General features: G+C 40.9%; 1 protein-coding gene across 2 annotated transcripts in view; it reads right to left on the reverse strand.

The window, feature by feature from the left end:
* LOC132392533 (polypeptide N-acetylgalactosaminyltransferase 5) overlaps positions 1-20,786 on the reverse strand; it is a 29,488-nt gene extending 8,702 nt beyond the window's left edge. For both annotated transcript variants that reach the window (XM_059966525.1, XM_059966524.1), the window contains exons 1-7: positions 18,868-20,786; positions 17,273-17,439; positions 12,923-13,042; positions 11,351-11,486; positions 4,969-5,088; positions 3,842-3,959; positions 365-700 (exon numbers count right to left, since the gene is read on the reverse strand). In XM_059966525.1, the coding sequence (XP_059822508.1) occupies positions 365-700; positions 3,842-3,959; positions 4,969-5,088; positions 11,351-11,486; positions 12,923-13,042; positions 17,273-17,439; positions 18,868-20,324 (2,454 nt within the window). In that variant the 5' untranslated portion in view covers positions 20,325-20,786. The remainder of the gene's footprint in view (positions 1-364; positions 701-3,841; positions 3,960-4,968; positions 5,089-11,350; positions 11,487-12,922; positions 13,043-17,272; positions 17,440-18,867) is intronic.
* Between the last annotated feature and the right edge of the window lie 4,280 nt (positions 20,787-25,066).

Raw genomic sequence — 25,066 nt, forward strand, 5'->3', positions numbered from 1 at the left:
AGACAAGCTGTACTGAGATTGATCGCAGATTTCTGCAACATTCATGGACTCAGAACTCCTGGCCTGCGTTGTTCTTGTGTAACTGTACTTTACTGATACCTTATGTGTAACTGTTGGTACAGTGCTTGCACCTTGGCCCCGGAGTAACACTGATTCATTTGTCTGTATTCATGTGTTCAAGGACAACTAAACTTGAACTACGAACTGTTTGACTTACTGACAGCACAAAAGTCTGATTGAAGGGATTCAAACACATGATTCCAAGGAAAGTGAATTTAAAGGTGACGAACTATACAAGTTGTTTTTTTCCCCAGAGTGCCTTCCATAAATTTATAAGAAACATAGCTTCATCATAAAAACTTACCAAGCCATCAGATCTCACTAAAGATGTTTGTATATCAGGGTAAATGTTTTCTAAATACCACTTGAAGCTCTTACATTGAAGTTTTTTCCGGAGTTCTTTCTGCTTGCTTAGGTCTCCAATGTTAAATTCAATGTTATTTGTGTTAAGAAGATGATGGTAACCATGACCATAGAAGACGTCAACGTACTCATCCAGCCAAACCTCCGCCACACGTGCCAAATTCCGCTCCACTGTCTTAATTCTATCTTTTGGAAATGTATATGGATTGCCATCACGAAAAATATGGCCAACTCTTGAACAGGGGATAATCTCAATCTCTCCTCCACACATCCAAACCTGTTCCACAAGTATAAAAAAAGTTGAAATAAATAAAATAATTTAAACAAATATATATTCTCAACCTGACTAGGTATTAAATTATAACAAAAAGTGCACATATAAAACTTTAGAAGCATCTTAATACCAGAGAGTATGCATTGAAAATGAGAGGAGGTAGGTTCAAGGGGGATTGTGAGGGGCAATTTTTTTTTAGTCTGAGTGGTGGAACCCTGGAATGTGCTGCCTGGTATAGTGGTAGGGACAAACACATTAAGAGTCTTTTCAGAGATGTTTGGATAGGCAGATGGATACAAGGAGGATGGAGGGATATGGACATGGTGTAGGTAGGAGGAATTAGTGTCTGGGTGTTTTTGATGAGTTTTTTCAGGCCAAATGGCCTGTTTCTGTACTGTATGTTTTTATGTTTTTTTGTAATAGTGAAAAAGTAATTTAATTAGAGAGAGTGCAGAGACGATTTACTAGGATGTTACCTGGGTTTCAGCAATTAAGTTACAGAGAAAGGTTGAACAAGTTAGGTCTCTATTCATTGGAGCGTAGAAGGTTGAGGGGGGATTTGATCGAGGTATTTAAAATTTTGAGAGGGATAGATAGAGTTGACGTGAACAGGCTGTTTCCATTGAGAGTAGGGGAGATTCAAACTAGAGGACATGATTTGAGAGTTAGGGGGCAGAAGTTTAAGGGAAACACGAGGGGGTATTTCTTTACTCAAAGAGTGATAGCTGTGTGGAATGAGCTTCCTGTAGAAGTAGTAGAGGCCAGTTCAGTTGTGTCATTTAAGGTAAAATTGGATAGGTATATGGACAGGAAAGGAGTGGAGGGTTATGGGCTGAGTGCAGGTAGGTGGGACTAGGTGAGATTAAGGGTTCGGCACGGACTAGGAGGGCCAAGATGGCCTGTTTCTGTGCTGTGATTGTTATATGGTTATATATGTAGTGGTTGGATTTTCAATTTTTGATAACTGCTGTTGAAGTGTCTTAGGGCAAGTTCGTAACTTCACACGATTCTGCCACCAACACTGACCAAATTTGGTGGGAATTGCAGTTTTAAATATCTGCACATTTAAAAGATCTGCATTACTTGGAAGAATCCTGAAAAGTGAGGTCACGAACAATAAGCAGTACTAAACATCAGATTAATAGAAGAGACAAAAGTCTACTAGATGCCTCTTCCTTCAAGTCAAAATTTAGGTGTCAGGGAAATACATCAGATTCAAAAATGAGTTGGAGATTCCAAATTCAAATCACAAAATTGAGACATCTTCACTGTAAGAAATCACCATTGTAGCTAGAAACACAGAAGGCCTACAGCACAATACAGGCCCTTTGGCCCACGATGCTGTGCCGGACATGTACGTACTTTAGAAAGTATTACTCTGGGTTACCCATAACCCTCTATTTTTCTAAGCTCCATGTATCGAAGTTCTCTCTTATTGGGGTGAGAAACTAACCAGATAGAGCTGCTGCAGAACTCACAATTGCCAACTCAGTCACACTGCTCAAAGGCATTGTTAACACAAGCTCTCCATTGAAGTGGAGAGAAGGAGGGAAGAACAAAGAGGAAGGAAAGAAACAGGGGTGAAAGTGTTAAACAACACAATGGTAAATGAGAGATCCTTCCAGCACACAAAGCTGTGTGATCAGGCAACTGATTATAATTGGCCTGCTGCCCTAATGATTATTGGGTCCAAAATTCACAACAGCTTGCAGTATGATCTTTATCAAGGCAGCAAATGGAAACTCATATGGGGACTAAGTGAGAGTAAAAATTAATGTCCTAGTCTTACTGTGAATGAGAAGTTTACTGGTTGCAACCTTCTGATCCACGTTCTATTGGTAGTCGGAAAGAAGGGCAGTGCATATCAGTGACATTATCACATGCACAAGATATGGCTGGGTATTATATTCGAGCTCAAGCTAAGTGAAACGTCGGCAATTTCCTGAAGGCCAGAAAGTCTACCAGAAAAAGCACCAACACTACAAATCGTGGGCAATTATTTTTACGCTTGATTTAGAAATAAACTACAATCACAGTGAACATCCCCCATAGTATACAATGTGGCATAGACGGTACATAGTTTTCCGAGTGATAATTTTGGGAAAATAATCCAAATTTTTACGGCAATCTTTCAGTCATGGCATAGCAATTTGCAAGGTTTTTACTTTGTTTCAGCAGTAAAGGCAGGTATGCCATGATAAATACACATGGAACATGTCTATAAATAAATACCCTGATTACTGGTTGTAGTCAACACACTGAGATTTTATGGAAGGTGCTTCCTTCTCAAAAGGTGATGCTCAAATGTCCAATCTACACAAAACAGAGCATTCACGGAATTTCTCATCTTCCCAACTTTATTTGCCACAACAATGTAGGTATTTTATTTAATGATGAACTGTGGCTTTTATTTTCCTGATTTGTCACAGCAGGAACATTTAAAATGACTTTTATTAAATGCTTAGAACAAAAAACTGTAATACAGTATAGCAGAGGGACAGACCCTTCAGCCCAAAATATCTGTGACAAACAAGATGCCAAATTTACTCTTTTTGTATGTCTAAATCCCTTAATTTTTTGAATAGTCACATGTTTCTTTAAAAGTCTCAAACTATCATATCTGCCTCCATCACAACCCTTGATTATGCTTAAAGCATAATCTTCCATTTCTGAATCCATACTGGTTGAATTTAACTCAGTTGCAATTTTCCCAGCAGTCTTCCACTTGTTAACTACTTAGCTGGGCCTTATAATAAATGTTATTTCAAGTAATTCATTATTTTGATGATATGCAACACTACATCACCTTCGTTTAGGGACAATTACATTTATTGCTAGCTTGTCCTTGAGCTCATATGCTGAGATGAAATTAATTAAAATAAGAAACTTGCTACAGAAGAGAAAGTGCATGGGCTGATTAAATAGTAACTTCCTGAATCTGAGAATACTAGGATTGCTCCAAACTTACATACTTAACTGCATCCAAACTCTAATGCTATGGACAGGAAACTCGTCTCTCATTAAAATACCAAAGATATTTATTTTGAAATGTTAGCTAAGCATATCTTTCTAGACATTTCTGTTTTATAAATTAATAGCACATGTACATTTCCAGATTCTGATAAAAAAGACCTGTAGAAATACCTTAAAAGACAGCTCCATGTTTTCTCCACCCCAGACTTCCAAGCCTGTATCGTAAGTACCCAGTTCATAAAAGTATTTCTTATCAATAGAAAATAATCCTCCTGCCATTATTGGACATCTAGAAAAAAAAGTTATGAAGATGAGGTAACAGTAGAAAATACTGCCTCAGAAATCATTGCTTCAATTTGGAACTAGATAAATACAGTATCCAAAGTAATGTTCTAGAGAGTGGCTTCAAAATTACTCAAGGGCCTTTTGCTAAATTTAGGGTTGAAATTTAAGCAAAAGAAGGAATGCTGATGCAATAAAACAACTGAATTAGGCGAGAAGCTGGCCACTGAGGCAGGAACAGATGTAGCAACCTCGAAAACGGTAACAAATAATGCAGAAGTGGTAATCAACGTTCCCTCTATATTTCTTTTAAAACAGCTGGACAGATCACCCATTGCTGTGAGTTGTAACTGGAGTTGCAGGGGATCAGCATATGGAATTGTGACATCACAGCCATTAGAGACGGTTGCAGGAGGGGCAAGACTGGCAGCTAATGTTCCACGGTTCCGTCCTTTGAGATGTGATCGAGCGGGAAGGTTTAAAGGGCAGCATTACTAATCAGGGAAAATGACTGGAGTCTTGCGACAAATGGTGTATCACAGAGACTGGTGCTGGATCCATTGCTGTTTGTCATCTGCATCAACTATCTGCATGATAATGTAGTAAACTGGATCAGCAAATCTGGGTTAAGGGTGAAATGTTTAAGGGGAACATGAGAGGGAACTCATTCACTCAGAGATTGGTAAGAATGGAACGAGCTGCCAGCGCACGTGGTGCGTGCAAGCTTGATTTCAATAGTTAAGAGAAGTATGGATAGGTAGGAGGGATAAGGAGGGCTATGTATTATGGTCTTACAGGAGAATGGTGTTGAGAGGTACAATAAATCAGCCATGATGGAATGGTGGAGCAGACACATTGGCCTAATCTTGCTCTCATGGCTATTGTTCGGGTGCCAGTAGATGGGACTATGCAGATTAATAATTTGACACACACTAGATGGGCCAAAGGGCCTGTTTCTCTGCTCTAGTGTTCTACGACTCTAAATACAATTCATTATTTTTCGTAAGTCAACTCACTTTATTGGATCCATTTCTGTTAGATTGTATTTTTTAATAATTTCTTCAGGTATTGTCTTCCACCCAAAATTCATCGGCCAGGTAAACACTCCTCGTAAAAAACCATTCACTCCTATATAACTAAGAAAAAGCAAAAATTTTGGATATTAATAGCAAATATCAGCAACGCACAGTGAAGATATTCCTTGAAAAATATAGAATATTCCATTAAAAGTAAATATTACATTTAGAAATGAAAAGAGGTGAGATAGTTTAGGAGATTGTGGAAGATGAAGGGCAAAGATATACTGTTCGAATGAGTAACTTATGGGTCATAGAGAACGACGGGTGAGTGGTGGAGGGGGAAGAACACAATTATGACAAGGAGGAAGATAAACCTATCATCAAAACAACAGGAAACTTTGAAGGTAAACCTTCAAGCTTTCAAGCAACAGACTATCATCTTTTGAAATGTAGAATTACTAGTATTTACTTAAATTACTTGAAGTGGAAACCACAATATATTTGTTTCTGTTTAGTCATAGAAATACCACTTGCCATATATCAGATTAAATTAGCAGCCTTGAACATAAGACGAGCTACATTCAGCAATGAAAATAAATCTTAGAGTGGCATCTACAGTTGGACTACCAACTGAACTTAGATATGACAAGACAGCAGCATAAGATTCATTGCATCATCCCCAGTAGATGCACATAAACTCAGAGCAATAGGTTTGCTGAACAGTCGTCTCTAGGGATGTTTTAACAATGATAAGGAAGGATGTGCAATTGTATATACAGTATTAGAGAAGTGTTTGAAAAAACGTCATTGGAATAAGTACCAATGCAAACTTAGCAAAGTCACTACCTCGGCTGCCCAGAGGAACAGTCAGTGGCTGTTAGGCAGTATCACCATTCCCGGCTCTGCATTTTACACATGTTCATCACACGTGTACTTAACAATAAAAATTATTACATACCATTAACATAATGTATGCTGCCGCACTGCTTTAATTCCCTGCATTAGGAATGTTGGGGGGTGGGAACCGAACTGAAGAGACTGGGGAAGAGGCTGTTGGTTCACAGATAGAGAAAGCTCGGAGACAGTGTGAGAGGGAGGATAGACAAGTAATAGAGAAGGGACGCACTCAGACCAAAGGCTTGAGATGTGTCTATTTTAATGCAAGGAGTGTTGTGAACAAAGCGGATGAGCATAGAGCGTGGACCAGGAGCTGGAGCTATAATGTGGTGGCCATTACGGAGACTTGGATGGCTCAGGGACAGGAATGGTTACTTCAAGTGCCAGATTTTAGATGTTTCAGAAAGGACAGGGAGGGAGGCAAAAGAGGTGGGGGTGTGGCACTGTTGATCAGAGATAGTGTCACAGCTGCAGAAAAGGTGGACATCATGGAGGGATCGTCTACAGAGTCTCTGTGGGTGGAGGTTAGGAACAGGAAGGGGTCAATAACTTTACTGGGTGTTTTTTAATAGGCCGCCCTATAGTAACAGGGATATCGAGGAGCAGATAGGGAAACAGATCCTGGAAAGGTGTAATATTAAGAGTTGTCATGGTGGGAGATTTTAATTTCCCAAATATCGATTGGCATCTCCCTAGAACGAGGGGTTTAGATGGGGTAGAGTTTGTTAGGTGTGTTCAGGAAGGTTTCTTGACACAGTATGTAGATAAGCCTACAAGAGGAGAGACTGTACTAGATTTGGTATTGGGAAATGAACCTGGTCAGGTGTCAGATCTCTCAGTGGGAGAGCATTTTGGAGATAGTGATCACAATTCTATCTCCTTTACAATAGCATTGGAGAGAGATAGGAACAGACAAGTTGGAAAAGTGTTTAATTGGAGTAAGGGGAATTATGAGGCTATCAGGCAGGAACTTGGAAGCTTAAATTGGGAACAGATGTTCTCAGGGAAAGGTACAGAACAAATGTGGCAAATGTTCAGGGGATATTTGTGTGGAGTTCTGCATAGGTACGTACCAATGAGACAGGGAAGTTATGGTAGGGTACAGGAACCATGGAGTACAAAGGCTGTAATAAATCTAGTCAAGAAGAAAAGAAAAGCTTACAGAAGGTTCAAAGAGCTAGGTAATGTTAGAGATCTACAAGATTATCAGGCTAACAAGAAGGAGCTTAAGAAAGAGAGCCAGAAGGGGCCATGAGAAGGCCTTGGCGGGCAGATTTAAAGAAAACCCCAAGGCATTCTACAAGTATGTGAAGAGCAATTGGATAAGACGTGAAAGAATAGGACCTATCAAGTGTGACAGTGGGAAAGTGTGTATGGAACCAGAGGAAATAGCAGAGGTACTTAATGAATACTTTACTTCAGTATTCACTATGGAAAAGGATCTTGGTGATTGTAGTGATGACTTGCAGCGGACTGAAAAGCTTGAGCATGTGGATATTAAGAAAGAGGACGTGCTGGAGCTTTTGGAAAGCATCAAGTTGGATAAGTCGCTGGGACTGGATGAAATGTACCCCAGGCTACTCTGGAGAGAGGGAGGAGATTGCTGAGCCTCTGGCGATGATCTTTGTATCATCAATGAGAGCGGTAGAGGTTCCGGAGGATTGGAGGGTTGTGAATGTTGTTCCCTTATTCAAAAAAGGGAGTAGAGATAGCCTAGGGAATTATAGACCAGTGAGTCTTACTTCAGTGGTTGGTAAGTTGATGGAGAAGATCCTGAGAGGTAGGATTTGTGAACATTTGGAGAGGCATAATATGATCAGGGAGCCTGATTGAATTTTTTGAGGATGAGACTAAACACACTGATAAAGGAAGAGCAGTAGATGTAGATATGTATTTCAGTAGATATGGATTTCAGCAAGACATTTGATAAGGTACCCCATGCAAGGCTTATTGAGAAAGTAAGGAGGCATGGGATCTAAGGGGACGTTGCTTTGTGGATCCAGAACTGGCTTGCCCACAGAAGGCAAAGAGTGGTTGTAGACAGGTCATATTCTACATGGAGGTCAGTGACCAGTGGTGTCCCTCAGGGATCTGTTCTGGGACCTCTACTCTTCGTGATATTTATAAATGACCTGGATGAGGAAGTGGAAGGATTAGTACGTTTGCTGATAACACAAAGGTTGGAGGTGTTGGGGATAGTGTGGAGGGCTGTCAGAGGTTACAGCGGGGCATTGATAGGATGCAAAACTGGGCTGAGACATGGCAGATGGGAGTTCAACCCAAATAAGTGTGAAGTGGTTCATTTTGGTAGGTCAAATATGATGGCAGAATATAGTATTAATGGTAAGACTCTTGGCAGTGTGGAGGATCAGAGGGATCTTGGGGTCCAAGTCCATAGGACGCTCAAAGCAGCTGCGCAGGTTGACTCTGTGGTTAAGAAGGCATACAGTGTATGACCTTCATCAATCGTGGAATTGAAATTAGGAGCCAACAGGTAATGTTACAGCTATATATGACCCTGCTCAGACCCCACTTGGAGTACTGTGCTCGATTCTGGTTGCCACACTACAGGAAGCCATAGAAAGGGTGCAGAAGAGATTTACAAGGATGTTGCCTGGATTGGGGAGCTTGCCTTATGAGAATAGATTGAGTGAACATGGCCTTTTCTCCTTGGAGTGACGGCGGATGAAAGGTGACTTGATAGAGATGTTTAAGATGATGAGAGGCATTGATCATGTGGATAGTCAGAAGCTTTTTCCCAGGGCTGAAATGGCTGAGACAAGAGGACACAGGTTTAAGGTCTTGGGAGTAGGTACAGAGGAGGTGTCAGGGGTAAGTTTTTTTTTTAAAAACGCAGAGAGTGGTGAGTGCGTGGAATGGGCTGCCAGCAATGGTGGTGGAGGCAGATATGATGAGGTCTTTTAAGAGACTTTTGGATAGGTACATGGAGCTTAGAAAAATAGAGGGCTATGGGTAACCCTGGGTAATTACTAAGGTAAGGACATGTTTGGCACAACTTTGTGGGCTGAAGGGCCTGTATTGTGCTGTAGGTTTTCTATATTTTGTATTAGGCGAATACCTGAATCAGTTGTGGAACAACAAAAGGCTTTCAGTCTCCACCTACAATGCCATGCTTTGATTAAAAGGTTACAGTACACTGTATTTTTATTTTTAGTGGAATTTTCCATATGTGGCATAATGTCAGCAACCAAAAAAGATCAGATTGAAGGTTTTTGGATTATTGGATGAGGGATGCTCAAACTGTACCACACCTTGTGCACAAGCAGTTCCAAAGGAGTAACAGAAAATTAAAGTAAGCAAGCAAGAAGCATTGATATTGCTTTGTCTTGAAAAATATTCCCAAAGACATTTAAATGCAACATAATGGTCCAAAGTTATAAGAAATCCATATAAAATATAATGGGGATGAGTAAATGAGAGTAAATGATGTAGGACGTGATAGGAGTCAAAGAGTTTTGAGTTCATGGAATGTAGAAAATGAAAGGTTTACTGGGAGATCAGTGGAAAAGATGAGGTTAGATGAGACAAAAAAAAAATGATTGGGAGTTTCAAAACCCAATAGTTGAGGAAAGAGAAATGGTTGTTAGTATAAAAGTCGACACATGCTGCTATTATCATGGAAGGAATACAAGACTAGAAGATTGACTTGGGATCAAGAATGGCAAGAAAGGAGATGGATTCAGTGATTCCAGAGTTCAGCTGAAGGAATCAGCAATTATTCCAGTGACAATGGTAGAGCTTGGGTAGTGGTGGTGGGAGGTAGTGGGGTGATGCAGAAGAAGAGCTGATGTCATTGTCGTCCATTTGGTACCTGATTGGTGGTAATGGTGATTAGGGACAATATCTAGATAAGTATTGGGAATGATCAGAGTAAATCCTTGATTGTCTAGAGGATGAAATGTTTGGAACAAGCTAAGCAATTCAAACAAGCTGGATAAGGAGATATTAGTCGTAAAAAAGTTGATTGAACTATTTCAATGACTACACAGAAGTCAGAAAATTTCAGGACACTGACAATAAGTTGGAACTCTGAACTCAGTCATCTTAACCTCAAAAACCTCTCACTTAACCTAATATCATGTCCGTTAGTTTTTGTCTTGAAAACTCTTACAAATACTCTGAGAAAATAAGTACCAATTAATCTCAAGCAAAAAACTACAAATAAGAGCACCTTTAAAACTACCAGAACAGCTGCAAGGTGACTTTGCAGCTCCTTAAAACCATAACATACAGGTGCAGAATTAAGCCATTTGGCAAATCGAGTCTGCTCCACCATTTCATCACGGCTGATCCAACTTTCCTCTCAGCCCAAATCTCCTGTCTTCTCCCTGTATCCCTTCACGACATGACCAATCAAGAATCTATCGACTTCTGCTTTAAATATACATAAAGACGTGGCCTCCACAACCGCCTGTGGCAAAGAATCCCCACAGTTTCAACATTCTCTGGCTAAACAAAACTCTGGATCGCCAGCATCTGCGGAACCACTTGTGTTTATCCTTAAAACTCTGGTTAGACCACACTTGGAGTATTGTGTTCAGTTCCGGTAGCCTCATGAAAGGGAAAATGTGGAAGCTTTTGAAAGGGTGCTGATGAGATTTTTTGGAATGCTGCTGAAAATAGAGAACATGTCTTAAGAGGGAAGAGCTAGGGTTTTCTCTTTGGAGCAACAGAGTATGATAGGCGACTAAGTAATAGTGCTTAAGATTACGCAAGGCACACATAAATTTAGGGAAGATGTCAGAGGTAAGTGTTTTACACTTACCTGGAACGCGCTGCCTGGAGTAGTGGTAGAGACTGATACAATAGGGACATTTAATAAGATACTTAGAATAGGCACATGGATGTAAGAAATATGGAGGGTTATGGGCTATTGACAAGGACCAGGAGGGAAGAGTTAAGCTGACCATGTAGTAGGCCTATATAGGTTGGTACAACATCATGGGCTGAAAGTCCCGTCCTGTGCTATGCTCTATGTAGCCTTGTTTAGTTTGTTGTTGAGTGCCATCGATAATGTAGTTGTCTATAGGGTTTTCATGACAAGATACAGAGCCAGGCCTTTCTTCCGTGCAGATGCTGCTGCATGTTGGGACCCAGCCGGGCCACCCACCTCGAAGTCCAGTGCTGATACCACTACACCACTGGCCGCCCCATCTTTAGTTTAGCAAATTGTAAAACTGACATTGCATAAAGCTATTGACAAGGATCAAGAATGCAAGTACTTTAAAGCACATACTGAATGTAATTTAGAAATGAAATTACATGATTTACAGGTATAATTTTGGATGTCCCAGTTGGACATCTATCCCAAGTTGCAGCTGATAATTTTGTGAAAGTTTTGGCAACTGATTGGCTAGATTCAGTGGTTTACATTTAGTGAAGTCAAAATTAAAGACTGTAACTCTGTTTATTTCCTTAGGCATTCTCCGAAAGTCAACTAACCAGGATTATGTGATTGTACCTCATATCCTCATCACTGATAACTTCTATGACAGGGCAGGCTACTTTTGTTCGCTTTAAGTGGATCCTTTCCAAAAGTGGCTCCAGCCAACCAACGTTACATTCAACATGGGAATCCAAAAATGTTAGAACATCTCCTGAAAATGCAAAGGGAAGAAATAGTTTAACATGTAACTAAAGTGCATGATTTTGGACTATGATGAGACAATTGTACAGAGCTGAAATCGTTCAACCACTGTCACTTCACCTCAAGGGACAACTAAAACCCCATGACCATACGCCATCAGTTATGCAAAGTGCTTTTATTGAAAGATGCTGCTTGTCAGCTGATATAATTTCATAAAGAAAAAGAAAACTGCAGAAATTGTAAATGTATATGAGCAGTTCCATTAACAACAGATATCATCATGATACAAAGGGTTTCGATCACTGTATTGGCTGGCTTTACTATCATTAGGATTTTGTTTTTATATTTACAGTGTATTATAAAGAAAATTTAATTCTAGTGTACATTGTTATATGTTTTAAAAATAAATCTACTTTACATGTTTCAAGAAAATCTTTACAATGCAACATACATCTGCAGATTTTCTCATGTTTGTGATCTTTATTTTAAAAAATGTTCCCTTACTTCAATGCAAGGCTGATGAAACTGTAATCTGGAAATTTATGCTTAAAACTAGGCCTATGCCATACTTGGCACTTCCACATCATGATGGAACTTAATTAGCAAATTAGGATGAATAAAGTTGTACATTTAAAAAAGGTATTAATTATTTGTCATCATTAGGGAGCCACCTGCGTGCAGCTGAACTTTGAACAATGTCTATACTTAGTTTATGCGATGCTCTGACGCTAGATTCTGTTCACAGGGGAGCACAATCCTCATGCAATGCAACAGCAGGTTCACTGACAGTGTTCGGCTGTACATTGCTGGGAGGGGTTTAAAACATTTCCTGCTCATGAAAAAAAAAGGCCGCAGACCTCCTGTCCTATCCTGTTGACATCCTCCTAATATTCAGAAACATTCAGTAATAGTCTAAAACTTTAAAAAGATTCCACTATATAAGAAATGATTATGCCTTTCAGCGTGCCCATTCACATGACTTTTTACAAAGTAATGCCTGATTCAGGTTGTTCAAACACATTCTCTATACGATTTTCTAGGAATCTTGTCTTAATTGTCTCATGATCAAGTCCATGGAATAAACCTCTAGAGCATTGAGGAATTATCACTAAGTTAAGTGACTCCTGTGCCCCTTGTGTCTGCATGCAAAAATCCTTAACTTCCTGGCACTTTTATGGGAACATATCAATTGTTATGTGCAAAACTGCCAGCATTTCTCAGAAACGTTTGCCACAATGAATTGAACCCATCACATTAAATACCAGTGAGGGAAACAAGACTGTAACGACGGGAAATCTGCAGCAACATACGAAGACATTGGATGACTCCAGTGGGTCAGGCAATGGACAGTCAATGTTTCAACCTGAGACCCATTATCTGGACTGGAAAGATAGAGGGGAGATAATTGGTTTGTCTATACCAGCTAACGGAAAAATTGCATCATACCTGTTGCATTTGCTGCTCCCACAAGTCTGGCTCGAATTAAACCATGACGCTCCTGTAGGTGAATAACATGAACTTTTGGGAACCGTGACATATACATGTCTAAATTCTCTTTCAGGTATTCTATATAATAGGGGAAAAAGTAGAGTTTATTCATTAAATTGATTTCCTCTCAGAAGTAATTGGGTCAACTTTGCATACATTGGCACATCCAACAATGAATTCCCTTCACAGTTCAGTGGTTTCCTTTATAACTGCATACCACCACCAGCACCATTCAGTCCAATAACTTGCATGGAAAGAATCAGTTGTTAACTAATGAGAGACACGTTGCAAGAGATAGATTGTGGGGTGAGGAGTGGGGTGGGGTTGTCGTCAATCATTTCCTGGAGATGCAAGCTATGAAGATGTCACAAAAAGGTTAAATTTGGCAAATATCAGCAATGTTCCTTGCCATGAAAGAAAACAGTATGTTTTAAAGGTGTGAACAGAGTCAATGATGGTGTGTAGAGAAATCTTGGTTTAGGAGGAGCAGGGACAGCAAGCAATTAGGAAGGAAAATGGCTTCAGTTTGAACATCAGAAAAGGGTGTAAGAGTGCAGCGAGATTTTTCAGAATGTTAATGAGGATGAACCATTTCTGTTCCAAGCAGATACTAGTAGAGCTCAGGATATATTACTGAATCCCAAAAAAAGGTGAATGGATTTGATGGAAGCGTTCAAAAGCATGGAAAGTTTAAGCAAAAAGATGTAGAAGCCGTTTCCAAAAAGATAAGGAGTCATGTCCTCTGATTTAAGGTGAATGGCAAAAGAAACAGATAAGGCATAAAAAAAGATGTTTAAACAGTGAGTTTGATCTGGAAAGGACGATAGAAGGGATTTAGTTGCACTCAAAAGAACATTTGACCAATACTCAGATGTGAAAACATTTACAAGTCTTTGGAAATGAGAAGGAAAATGTTGCTGATTGGTTAGTTGCACAAATGAGCCAGTGCTGCTATATTAGGCAGAACCAAATGACTTCCTTCTGGGCTATATCATTTCATCCATGTTTTAACCAACAACTACAGAACTTTGGAATAAAATTACATTCAGAAATACTGAACTGCAAGCCTAAGTTTTAGTAAAAGAACTTAAGACTATTAAGAATGAATTGTGACATTTGTCACGCAGTTTCCCCACAAGAGAGATAGCTGCCAAACTATCTCTTCTTTTTAAGAAACAGTCTTTTTAAGACCGGGACTAGCTTTTCACATGGATTGAACTGACATTTTGTTCAATGCATTTTCAGTCTGTAGACTCAATTTTTGTTTTGGACCAAAAATAAGAAGCTTTCAGTAGAGGTCACAGAACTTTCTAATGACAGCTCCAAAAGGCTAGACAAAATTAAAGAGCCAGAATCTACATGAGAGCACACATCTTCAAATAAAGTTCAACAATGAAAAAAGAACTTAATTTCTTTCCCTCCACGGGTATTTTGAAATATGCACGATTTCACTGAGCAGCTTGTAGTTTTATCCCTTGGAAGTCAAATAAAAAAATATTTTCCCTGAAGATGACTTTACAGTTTCTAAAGCTATTCCTTTTCTGCTAATCCTTCAAGAATAAGGAAGAAATATTATTTTACTTAAAACGGGCTTAAGTTTTTGGCTTTGACAAAAGAATCAAGTATTTCCAAAAGAGTTTTCCTCAATACAAAATCAATTATGTTATCATTCACAAAATTAAAAGACCAGGATCTTAATGGATTTAGAAGGGTAGTCTTGCATCGTGTCACTTTGAAAAGTCAGTGCATAGATTAAGGCACTCTACTTGTAAAATTTACAAGAATACATAGCATAGCAGATATTTGTTTTCATGGTACCTTGTTTAGCAAGAGCCAAATGAACTAATCTGAATAGCCCTAAAAAGGAAAATAATAACCAACTACTGCTATTGTTTGTATTATGATCCAGTGATTTCTGCTGGCCATGAACAATGATTGGTAGGTGCCATGGTCAAAGAGACTGAGCTTAAGGAACAGGCTTACATATGCCTGGAACTTAAATGTTTTATTTTTGTTTTGCATATTTTGTGAATGAGACATGGAAAAAGTCTCAATTGAATCTAAAGTATAACCTGATTTGATAGTGGGTTGTATATAAAGCATAGTCACTATTTTGCTTTATGCATTACTTGACCTTAGTCCTTTAATTAGTTTGTGCCATAACTTGTAGTTCAAACTCAGTTCTAAATGGACTTACAATATTTATTAGTTATGAGTATTTTTCCTGAAGCAGATTCTACATTTTAAAATCAATCCCACTTACAGTCAAAATCAGTATCAAAATTAGTCTTTCTACTTAATAAACAAATTTATTTGACAATGGTGCATCCTAACCATTAACCGTAATCTACTTTGCAACTTTGGAATATACTTCACTGCAAAGTTCTCACGTATTATGATTACTCTTCTATAGCATATTTTTTCTTACCTGCCACCAGAGTGACGATAAAATGCAAATAAGTGCTGGAGAATTTTATTCCATATAATTATATTGGTGGCATGCTAGAAAATCTAACTCTGGAAAGTTTAAAAGGAAATAGGAGAGACAAAAGAAATATGGAAGGAAAGAAACTCCAGATGTTTGTCAAACAAAAAACAATCTGCAGATGCTGGAAATCTGAGCAACACACACAAAATGCTGGAGGAACTCGGCAGGCTAGGCAGCATCAATGGAAAAAAGTACAATCGATATTTCAGGCCGAAACCCTTCAGCAGAACTGGAGAAAAAAAGCTAGGGAGTAGATTTACTCCTGGAGGAGGGAGAGGGGAGAGAGAACCACCAGTTGATGGATGAAACCTGTGGGGGTGGGGGGGAGGGATGAAGTAAAGAGCTGGGAAGTTGATTGGTAAGATGAGGTAAGAGAAGGAAAAGAGGATGGGAAATGGAGGGGGGTGTGGGGGGGGGGGGACATTACAGGAAGTTTGAGAAATCGATGTTCATACCATCAGGTTGGAGGCTACCCAGACGGAATACAAGGTCCTGTTCCTTCAACCTAAGTATGGCCTCATTACGACAGTGGAGGAGGCCATGGATGGACATATTGGAATGGGAATGGGAAGTGGAATTAAAATGGGTGGCCACTGGCAGATCCCACTTGTTCTGGTGGACAGAGCGTAGATGCTTGGCGAAACGGTCTCCCAATCAATGTCGGGTCTCACCAATATACAGGAAGGTCACACCGGGAGCACCGAACACAGTAAATGAAACCAACAGACTCACAGGTGAAGTGTCGCCTCACGTGGAAGGACTGTTTAGGGCCCGGAATGGTAGTGAGGGAAGAGTGTAGAGGCAAGTGTAGCACTTGTTCCGCTTGCAAGGATAAGTGCCGGGAGGGAGATCAGCGGGAAGGGATAAATGGACAAGGGAGTCGCATAGGGAGTGATCCCTGCAGAAAGCATAAAGTGGGAGGGAAAGATGTGCTTGGTGGTGGGATCCTGTTGGAGGTGGTAGAAATTTCAGAGAGTTATGTGCTGCACACGGAAACTGGTGGGGTGGTAGGTGAGGACAAGAGGAACCCTATCCTTGGTAGGATGGCAGGAGGATGGGGAAAGAGCAGATGCACATGAAATGGAAGAGATGCAATTGAGGCAGTGTTGATGGTGGAAGGAAAACCCCTTTCTTTGAAAAAGGACGTCATCCCCTTTGTTCCAGAATGAAAAGCCTCATCCTGAGAGAAGATGCGGTGGAGACAGAGGAATTGAGAAAAGGGGGGTGGTGTTTATACAAGTACTAGGGTGGGACAAGGGAGACGCTTGTCATGTTAGGTTCAGGAACTGAAAAATAGGAACCTGCATTTATAAGTAACCTGATGGTCTCAATTTTAGTGACAAAGTCAATGAGCTCCTTACATTTATAACTACTGACATTTGCTAGGAAATCCCTTGAGGTTTTCTCAGTTTGACTTCATAGCGAAGACATAGTCAAACCACCCAATTATAGTTTTAGCAAAATACGATGTTGCTAATATGGAAAACCAGGTGAGAGTTTGAAGATCAAATTTGGAGGCAAATTGAACATAACGAGTCTGAAGGTACAGTTAACTCAAGCAGCATACTTTGTAAATATCATTTTGGTTGTATCATGGTTAGACAGAAGGTAGAAAGAATCCAAGTCATTTTGGAAAAAGTGATAAAATAAGTGTTTATAACTTAAAGGCAGAACAAATAATTATAAATAAAAAGACTCTTCATTTAATTTGTAAGATTAAATACATTTTTATATTTCACTTCCATTTACAAAGAATAATAATCAAGAGCTTATCAGAAATATATGATTTAGCGATATTGATAAAACCACTACTTTCTTACCTCTAGTGCTAAAGTCATCTACAAGAATAACTTCCTTAATGAGATGAGCAGGTGATCTATTGAAGATGCTATGAACAGACCTTAAAAGTGTAGACCACACTTCATCGACGAAGCACAAGATAATGCTGGTTGTTGGAAGGCTGTTGTGAACCAATTGGTCGGAACACCTGTAACAAACACATGCCCAAGGATATAACGATTAAATCCAAAAGCAAAAGAAGGGATACTGGAAATACTCAGTGGGTTAAGCAGCAGAAAAGAGAGAGCAAATCCAGTTCACAAAGTAACAATGGAGACAGAGAGAGAGAGGGAAAAAAGTTGATCAATTTCCAGTACTAAACTTCCATACTAATATCATGTCTGAACGTGTCAAATCCTCATCTATTCCAGAATAATCTTAAAGCATTGGAATTGGTTTACTGAGATACAGTGAAAAACTTGTCTTGCATACTGTTCATACAGATTGGATCATTACACAAAGCATTGACATAGAACAAGATACAACAACAGCAACACAAAATGAAATCTAACAGTTAAAAAGGAAGTGCAGTGCAGGTAAATCTGGCTGAGTGGTGCCACAACAACAACCCTTTACTCAATGTCAGCCAGATTACTGACTACAAGAAGAGGAAACCAGAGATCCACGAGCCAATCCTCATCGGGGGATCAGAGGTGGAGAGGGCCAGCAATTTTAAATTCCTTGGTATTATCATTTCAGAGAATTCAGCACTTAAACGCTAATCCAAAGAAGTCATGACAACACCTCTACTTTCCTAGCAGTCTGTGCAGATTCAGCATGTCATCTAAAACTTTGACAAACTTCTATAGAGGCAGGGTGAAGAGTATACTGACTGGTTATATCACAGCTTCGTACCAAATGTCTTGAATGGAAAGACCTACAAAAGGTCCTGGATACAGCCCAGTTCATAGCAGCGAGAGCCCACTCCAACATTCAGCACGGTAGTAAGGAGTACTGTTGCAGGAAAGCAGCATCCATCATGAAGGCCCTCACCATCCAAGGCCAAATTCTCTTCACCCTGCTACCGTCAGGAAGGAAGTACAGAAACCTCAACCCCCACACCACAAGGTTCAAGAACAGTTATTACCCCTCAACCATGAGGCCCTTGAACCAAAGGGCTGAAGACAACAAACTGCAATGCAAATATGAATAAACAGCAATAACTAACGAGAAGATGAGATGAAGAGTCCTTGAAAGCGAGTTCATTGGTTGTGGGAACATTTCAGTGATGGGGCAAGTGATGTTGTTAGAAGTTATATTGAATGGTTGGGTAAGTTTGAGGGACTGAGAAGTCTACTCACATTCTTCTAAGTCCTTTATTCTTGTGTTTGTAGACCTGTTAGAATTGGGGAAAGTTGTGTTTCCTGTCTGCTATCCTAATCCACACCATTCTTTTTGTTCTCTTTCCTTATGCCCTGTTTATTTTTTCTAGCTGCAATGAAACGTCATTGACCCAGAATATCTGACCTATTATCAGAAAATGGTAAATTGCCATCCAACACAAGATTACATTTAGAAAATCATATACACAAAATAATGACTGCACAATCTTTTTTTTTTGCTTTGGTAATCTCACCCTTTTGGCCTTGTATCTGGGATACTCCTGTCCAGTGGGATCATATTACTGAGATGGACGTTAAAATGCCCCTCATTCCATTTCTCCTTTGCCCTTTCTTCTTCTTCCTTCGGCACAACCGCAGGGTGCCCAAACTGACCGGCAGCCCCAGGGTTACGTGGCGATATAGTCCTGTCAATCGATAAAACCTTGTGTACTGCTACGGCAGATTCCAAATTAGCAACTGGTCCTTTTAAAACATTGCCTCCTAGCCGGTGATCGTTCGTTTCATTGATTTTAACGTTTACTTTTTCCACAATCTTAACCGAAGAATCCCTTTTCTCGGTAACAAGTGGCATGTTTTTACTTTCAACGTGATTAATTGGCGTTTTGTCTACCACATTGGTTAAAGGTGTATACTTAATCATGTTTTGCTTTAATCCAACATTCTTTGAGTCAGTAATATTGACAGGTTCACCTGGCGACCCCTTCCAAATCTTACTGTGGACGGGAATCTTACGATCCATATTGTTGACAGGGTCACCTGGGGCCCCATCCCATGCTTTACCACCGACAGTAATTTTATTTTCCGTATTATTGGTAAATCCACCCTTTAGTCCATTCTTAGCTTCATTGTGTGATTGGTTCACCATATCCTTCATCTGCACAGCGCCGGCCGCCCGGACCGGTGCATTCACTGCTGTCCACTGGTCTCCGCCTGGCAGGGGCACCCAGTAACCCAGTCCATCTGCAGCCACTGACACTCCCGAGCGGTTTGTGCCAGCCTTTGCCTCGGCCGCGCCTGCCCTGCCCGGTCCGCTGCGGTTCACCTGTCCTTCCCGGTCCAGCTCTGTCACAACTATCACCCCGACGTCTGCTGCGTCCCGGCTCGCCGGCTGACCAGGCTGAAGCGCTTGGACCGCAGATAATCGTTGCCCCGGGCCCGGCAGGAAGGTGGGCGAAGAAGCCGCGTCCGCCGGTCCGGGATGCGCGACAGTTGTCCGGGCGCCGGCGGCTCGGTCCGCAAGTGGGGGGTGGTCGCTGCGGGGTCCCGTGGGCTGAGGGTCCGGCTCCTTCCAGACCGTTCCGGCTGCGGCCAAAGGCAGCTGGCTGTCTGGGGCCTGTTTGGCGGCCGCACGGGCGCGCAAATCCTCGTTATTCCGCACAAAACCCACCGCACCGCCCGGCTGCCGGCTCGGGGCGGCGGGGTTTCCACGGAGAGCCCTGGTGACCCTCTCCCCTCCAACCAGCCCACCACCCGGCCTTCTCCGGAACATTTTGTGCAACCCCTCGTCCTGCAGCACCTTCGACCTGAGACGCTCCAAGCGCAGGAATTCCTCCTTGGAAAGTTTACTGTTGATCTCGGTGAAGGAAAACCTCAGCGCTGCCATGTCAAAGATCAGCCAGATAATCGAAGCCGCAAAAATCAGACCTAGGATCCTGCCGCTGCCTCGGAACAATTTCCTTATTTTCGTCATTTTACTGACCGACTGATTGCCTTGGTTTCTGACCGGGGGTCATTCCGCGTTTGTGGAATGTCGCAGCAGCTACTCACCCCGCTTCTCCTCCTTCCACAGAGTTGCTGCGATTACGGTCTGCCTGCGTGGCATTCTGCAACTGTCCGGGAAACTATCCCGGGAACTACCCCGCATAATTTGCAAACAGTGCAAATTATCGTGGACGACTTCGTATCTTAATATAAAGTAAATATTGACTCATTTTGCCGCAGCTGCCATCAGACTAGGAGTGCTTCTCCTTTAAGGCGCACCGCAGGAAGGTCCACGTGTCAACAAAGCTAATGTTGCATCTTTCTTGGTAGTACAGCCCCATACGAAACCCGCTCAAAGCTGCTATCTACCCAAACTTTTTTTCTGGAATTGTATTTCCTCTTCAGCGCTGTTTCTTGGTGTGCCCATGGTTTATTTGTTAGTGACAATTGCATAAATGTCATCGTTATACACAGGAATGCAAGATGGTTTAATAAATCTTAATGTCCCGAGGAAACTTTTTGTTCTTTTTTAAAATACAATCTTTTAAACGTCTTAACAAGCTTTTAGTTAATCAAAAGCCACCCATCCATTTATATTATGAGTGGAAAGGAAAACAAGGCATTAATTGTAAACATTCTTGACAGTCCATATTGTTTTTGCTGTTGTCGAAGTCGTGGATCTCCTCTGTGGCTATCAAAAATACGATTATTATAGCACTTGCAGCATAACTTAAACCTCGTTACAATATGCGATCAATAATGTAAAGGGCGTTCAAAATGTACAATGACTTTGCCATTTAACCTAAGCTTGCTAGTTTGACTGGCAGCAGCATCGATAAATCACCAGCTCTCCAAGGCACCGTAATTTGCATCTTCACACCAATCAACTTTGAGCAGTGGGGAAGGGTGAGGCTGGATATGCACAGATCAAATTAATTGGACTTGCGCATCACAGATTTCTCTACCCCACATGCCAACACTAATCTCCCGATTTAACGAAACCTTCATCCTTCGACACCAGGTGTATCAGATAGTGAGAAAAATCAGAAACGAGTCAGTCTCTTCTCAGTCAGCAGGAAGACAAAAGCAAACCGCGTTTGTGTTGATAAGGTAAACATTCAAGTTGAAACTTACAAGTAATTCATCCAATAAGCATTTCTGAAAGGTGCTTGAAAGCCCCCCCCCCCCCAGTTTTAAACACATTGTAGTTGCCATAGTTGGATGCATCAGCAATGGAGATGAGGCTGAGTACAGGGCTACGGTGGGAAACTTTGTCACATGGTGCGAGCAGAATCATCTGCAGCTTAATGTGAAAAAGACTAAGGAGCTGGTGGTGGACCTGAGGAGGGCTAAGGCACCGGTGACCCCTGTTTCCATCCAAGGGATCAGTGTGGACATGATGGAGGATTACAAATACCTGGGGATATGAATTGAGGATAAACTGGACTGGTCAAGGGACACCGAGGCTGTCTACAAGAAGGGTCAGAGCCGTCTCTATTTCCTGAGGAGACTGAGGTCCCTTAATATCTGCTGGACGATGCTCAGGATGTTCTACGAGTCTGTGGTGGCCAGTGCTATCATGTTTGCTGTTGTGTGCTGGGGCAGTAGGCTGAGGGTAGCTGACACCAACAGAATCAACAAACTCATTCGTAAGGCCAGTGATGTTGTGGGGGTGGAACTGGACTCTCTGACGGTGGTGTCTGAAAAGAGTATGCTGTCCAAGTTGCATGCCATCTTGGACAATGACTCCCATACACTCCATAATGTACTGGTTAGGCACAGGAGTACATTCAGCCAGAGACTCATTCCACTGAGATGCAACACTGAGCGTCATAGGAAGTCATTCCTGCCTGTGGCCATCAAACTTTACAACTCCTCCCTCGGAGTGTCAGACACCCTGAGCCAATAGGCTGGTCCTGGACTTGTTTCCACTTGGCATAATTTACATACTATTATTTAATTATTTATGGTTTTATATTGCTATATTTCTACACTCTTCTTGGTTGGTGCGACTGTAATGAAACCCAATTTCCCTCGAGATCAATAAAGTATGTTTGTCTGTCTGTCTGTTTTCCCACATCCCTTCACTTTATAATGTCTTAAATATTGTTGTTTGAAAACAACAAAGTTGAAGTTCAAACTAAATTTTATTATCAAAGTAAGTACCTGTCACCAAATACTACCCTGTAGAACAGAGAACTACAATAGAACCAGTGAAAAACTGCACATAGAGACTGACAAATTGTGCAAATACAATGAGAAACAAGTAATAAGAAGTGAGTAAATTAATAATACCAAGAGCATGAATTGTAGAGTCCTTGAAAGTGAGTCCAAGAGTTGTGTTCAATAACAAGATCAGTGTTTTGGTGAGTGAAGATGTCCACACTGGTTCAAGAGCTTAATGATTGAAGGGCAATAACTATTTCTGAACTTGGTGGTATGGGATCTAAGGCTCATGTATTTCCTTCTTTGATGATGGCAGCAAGAAGAAAGCATGGTGGGAGTCCTTGGTGATTCATGTTGCTTTCATGTGGCAGTGCTCTTTGTAGATGTGCTCAATAATAGGGAACACTTCTCCTGTGATGAACTGGGCTGTAGCCACCATTTTTTTTTTGTTGGCTTCTCCATTCCTGACTGGAGTTTCCATACCAGATCAGTTAGGGTACTCTCCACTGTGCATCAATAGAACCTTGTCAGAGTTTTAGATGGCATGCCAAACTTGTGCAAACAAGTACAAGTATTGCTGTGCCTTCTTTGTGATGGTGTATATGTGCTGGATCCAGGACAGATCCTCTGATATGATAATGTCCAGGAATTTAAAGTCACTGATCCTCTCCACCTCTGATCTCCGGCTCATGGCCCCCAAATCTCTTCCTCCTTTAGTCAATAATCAGCTCTTTGGTTTTGCTAACATTGTGTGAGAGAGGTTGTTGTTATTGCACCACTCAACTAGATTTTCATTCTCCTTCCTATATGCCAATTTGTCAACAACAATGGTGCTGTCAGCAAACTTGAATATGGCATTGGAGCTGTACTCAGCCATACAGTCAGTACCCCAATGTTCTACCTATTCTTCACTATAGTGAATGAAATTTTCATTAAGTGGCAATTTACATTAAATAAAATCGACTGGACTGAGAAAGTGTGAATTGAATGTTAGCTAACCATGGAATGTGCATTGAATACTCCTCTAAACACGACATCAAATTCAGTCATAGATATTGAATCCAGTTTTGTTTTAGACATGCTTATGTACATCATTCCAATATTTATATTATTCTCAAATCACTATTTACAAATATACATTAAACTATTGCCTCCCCTTTCCAGGATGCTCACCATTCCTGAAAGATCTTCAGCCAGTTAGTGAACAGTGCCTGTTCTCTCTCCAGAGCCACTCATATCCTCAGAAGAGAGGCAAGCAGCTTGGGTAGGAATCTCCATGACCTGCTCCCTGGATCTGCCTACCAGTTGTCGGCAGGTGTTTTTCTATTCACACTTCTAATTGCTTTTTGTCAAGCCACTCCTCCAGCTCGTGGTATATATTGAAAAGTCGGCTTGGTTCATGATGGAGTGTGGCCCAGGAAGGGCAGATATGAGTCTGTCTGTTCGGGAGCCAGGGTTGGATTAGTCTTTGTCTGACGTTCCAACATGGGTGGCCCTGAGTTGGCATTATCTGACGGAGTCCTTGAAGTACACAAGCCTCCATATGATGTCAATGTGTTGATCTGGGTCGTGGAGGTGCCAACAAGGATGTCCCCACCCCTCCGCATCTAGCACCAAAGATCAGGAGGGGGAATTGAAGTGCAAGCAGAACTTGAGCAGCAGATACTCCACAAGGAACTGTGCTCCCTCGCATATTCAGTATCAAAAAAGTGTGCAGATTGCTCCAGGCCATAGAAAAGAAAAGTCCCATTCCTCATGTGACACCGGCACAGCCCTTACTTAAAATGTAAAATTTCCACCAAAACTAGAAAGGTAATGCTTTTGGGCAGCTATAACTAGGAAAGAGAATGTACAATAAATGAGAGGATATTGAGCAGTGTAAAAAAATCCTTTAATGTTGTAGGGCAATCAAATGCTGGATAAAAACATGTAGAAATAATATAACAATATAAATAGTAGGAGAAGGCCATTCAGCCCTTCCACATTTTCTGCTATTTATTTCTGATCTTTAACCTCGGTGCCATTTTTCTCTTTTAACATCATAGCCCTTCATTCCCTTAATATCAAAAATTCTGATGTCCTCTTGATTTAAAAATATTCACTCGTGAAGCCTCAGTAATCCAATGATTCACTTCCACTTTCTGATCTCAGCCCTGAAAAGCTGATTCCTTATTTTGAGATTGTGATCCCTTTAACTCAATACCCCAGCAAGGGAAATCATTATCCTGCATTAATTTTGTGAAGTCTAGTAAAGATTTTATGTTTAAATTTGATCACATCTTATTCTTCAAAACTGTGGAGTGTATAGTCAAATGTAATTAATTACTCTTTACAGGACAACACACCAGTGGCAGTGGCAGTTAACCAGTGGCAGGAGCTTTTTTCTTTATGAGTTGAGGCATAGCATATAAGGGCAAGGACATTGTGTTGTAACTATATTAAATGTTAGTTAGATCACGGCTTGTGTACTGTTTACAGTTCAGAATATAGTTCAGGTTTGTTATCACTGAATTCTGTGAGGTGAAATTTGTTGTTTTGCAGCAGAAATACAGTGCAAAGACAGAA

Source organism: Hypanus sabinus, chromosome 4 (assembly GCF_030144855.1).
Source record: "Hypanus sabinus isolate sHypSab1 chromosome 4, sHypSab1.hap1, whole genome shotgun sequence".
Classification (NCBI taxonomy): domain Eukaryota; kingdom Metazoa; phylum Chordata; class Chondrichthyes; order Myliobatiformes; family Dasyatidae; genus Hypanus; species Hypanus sabinus.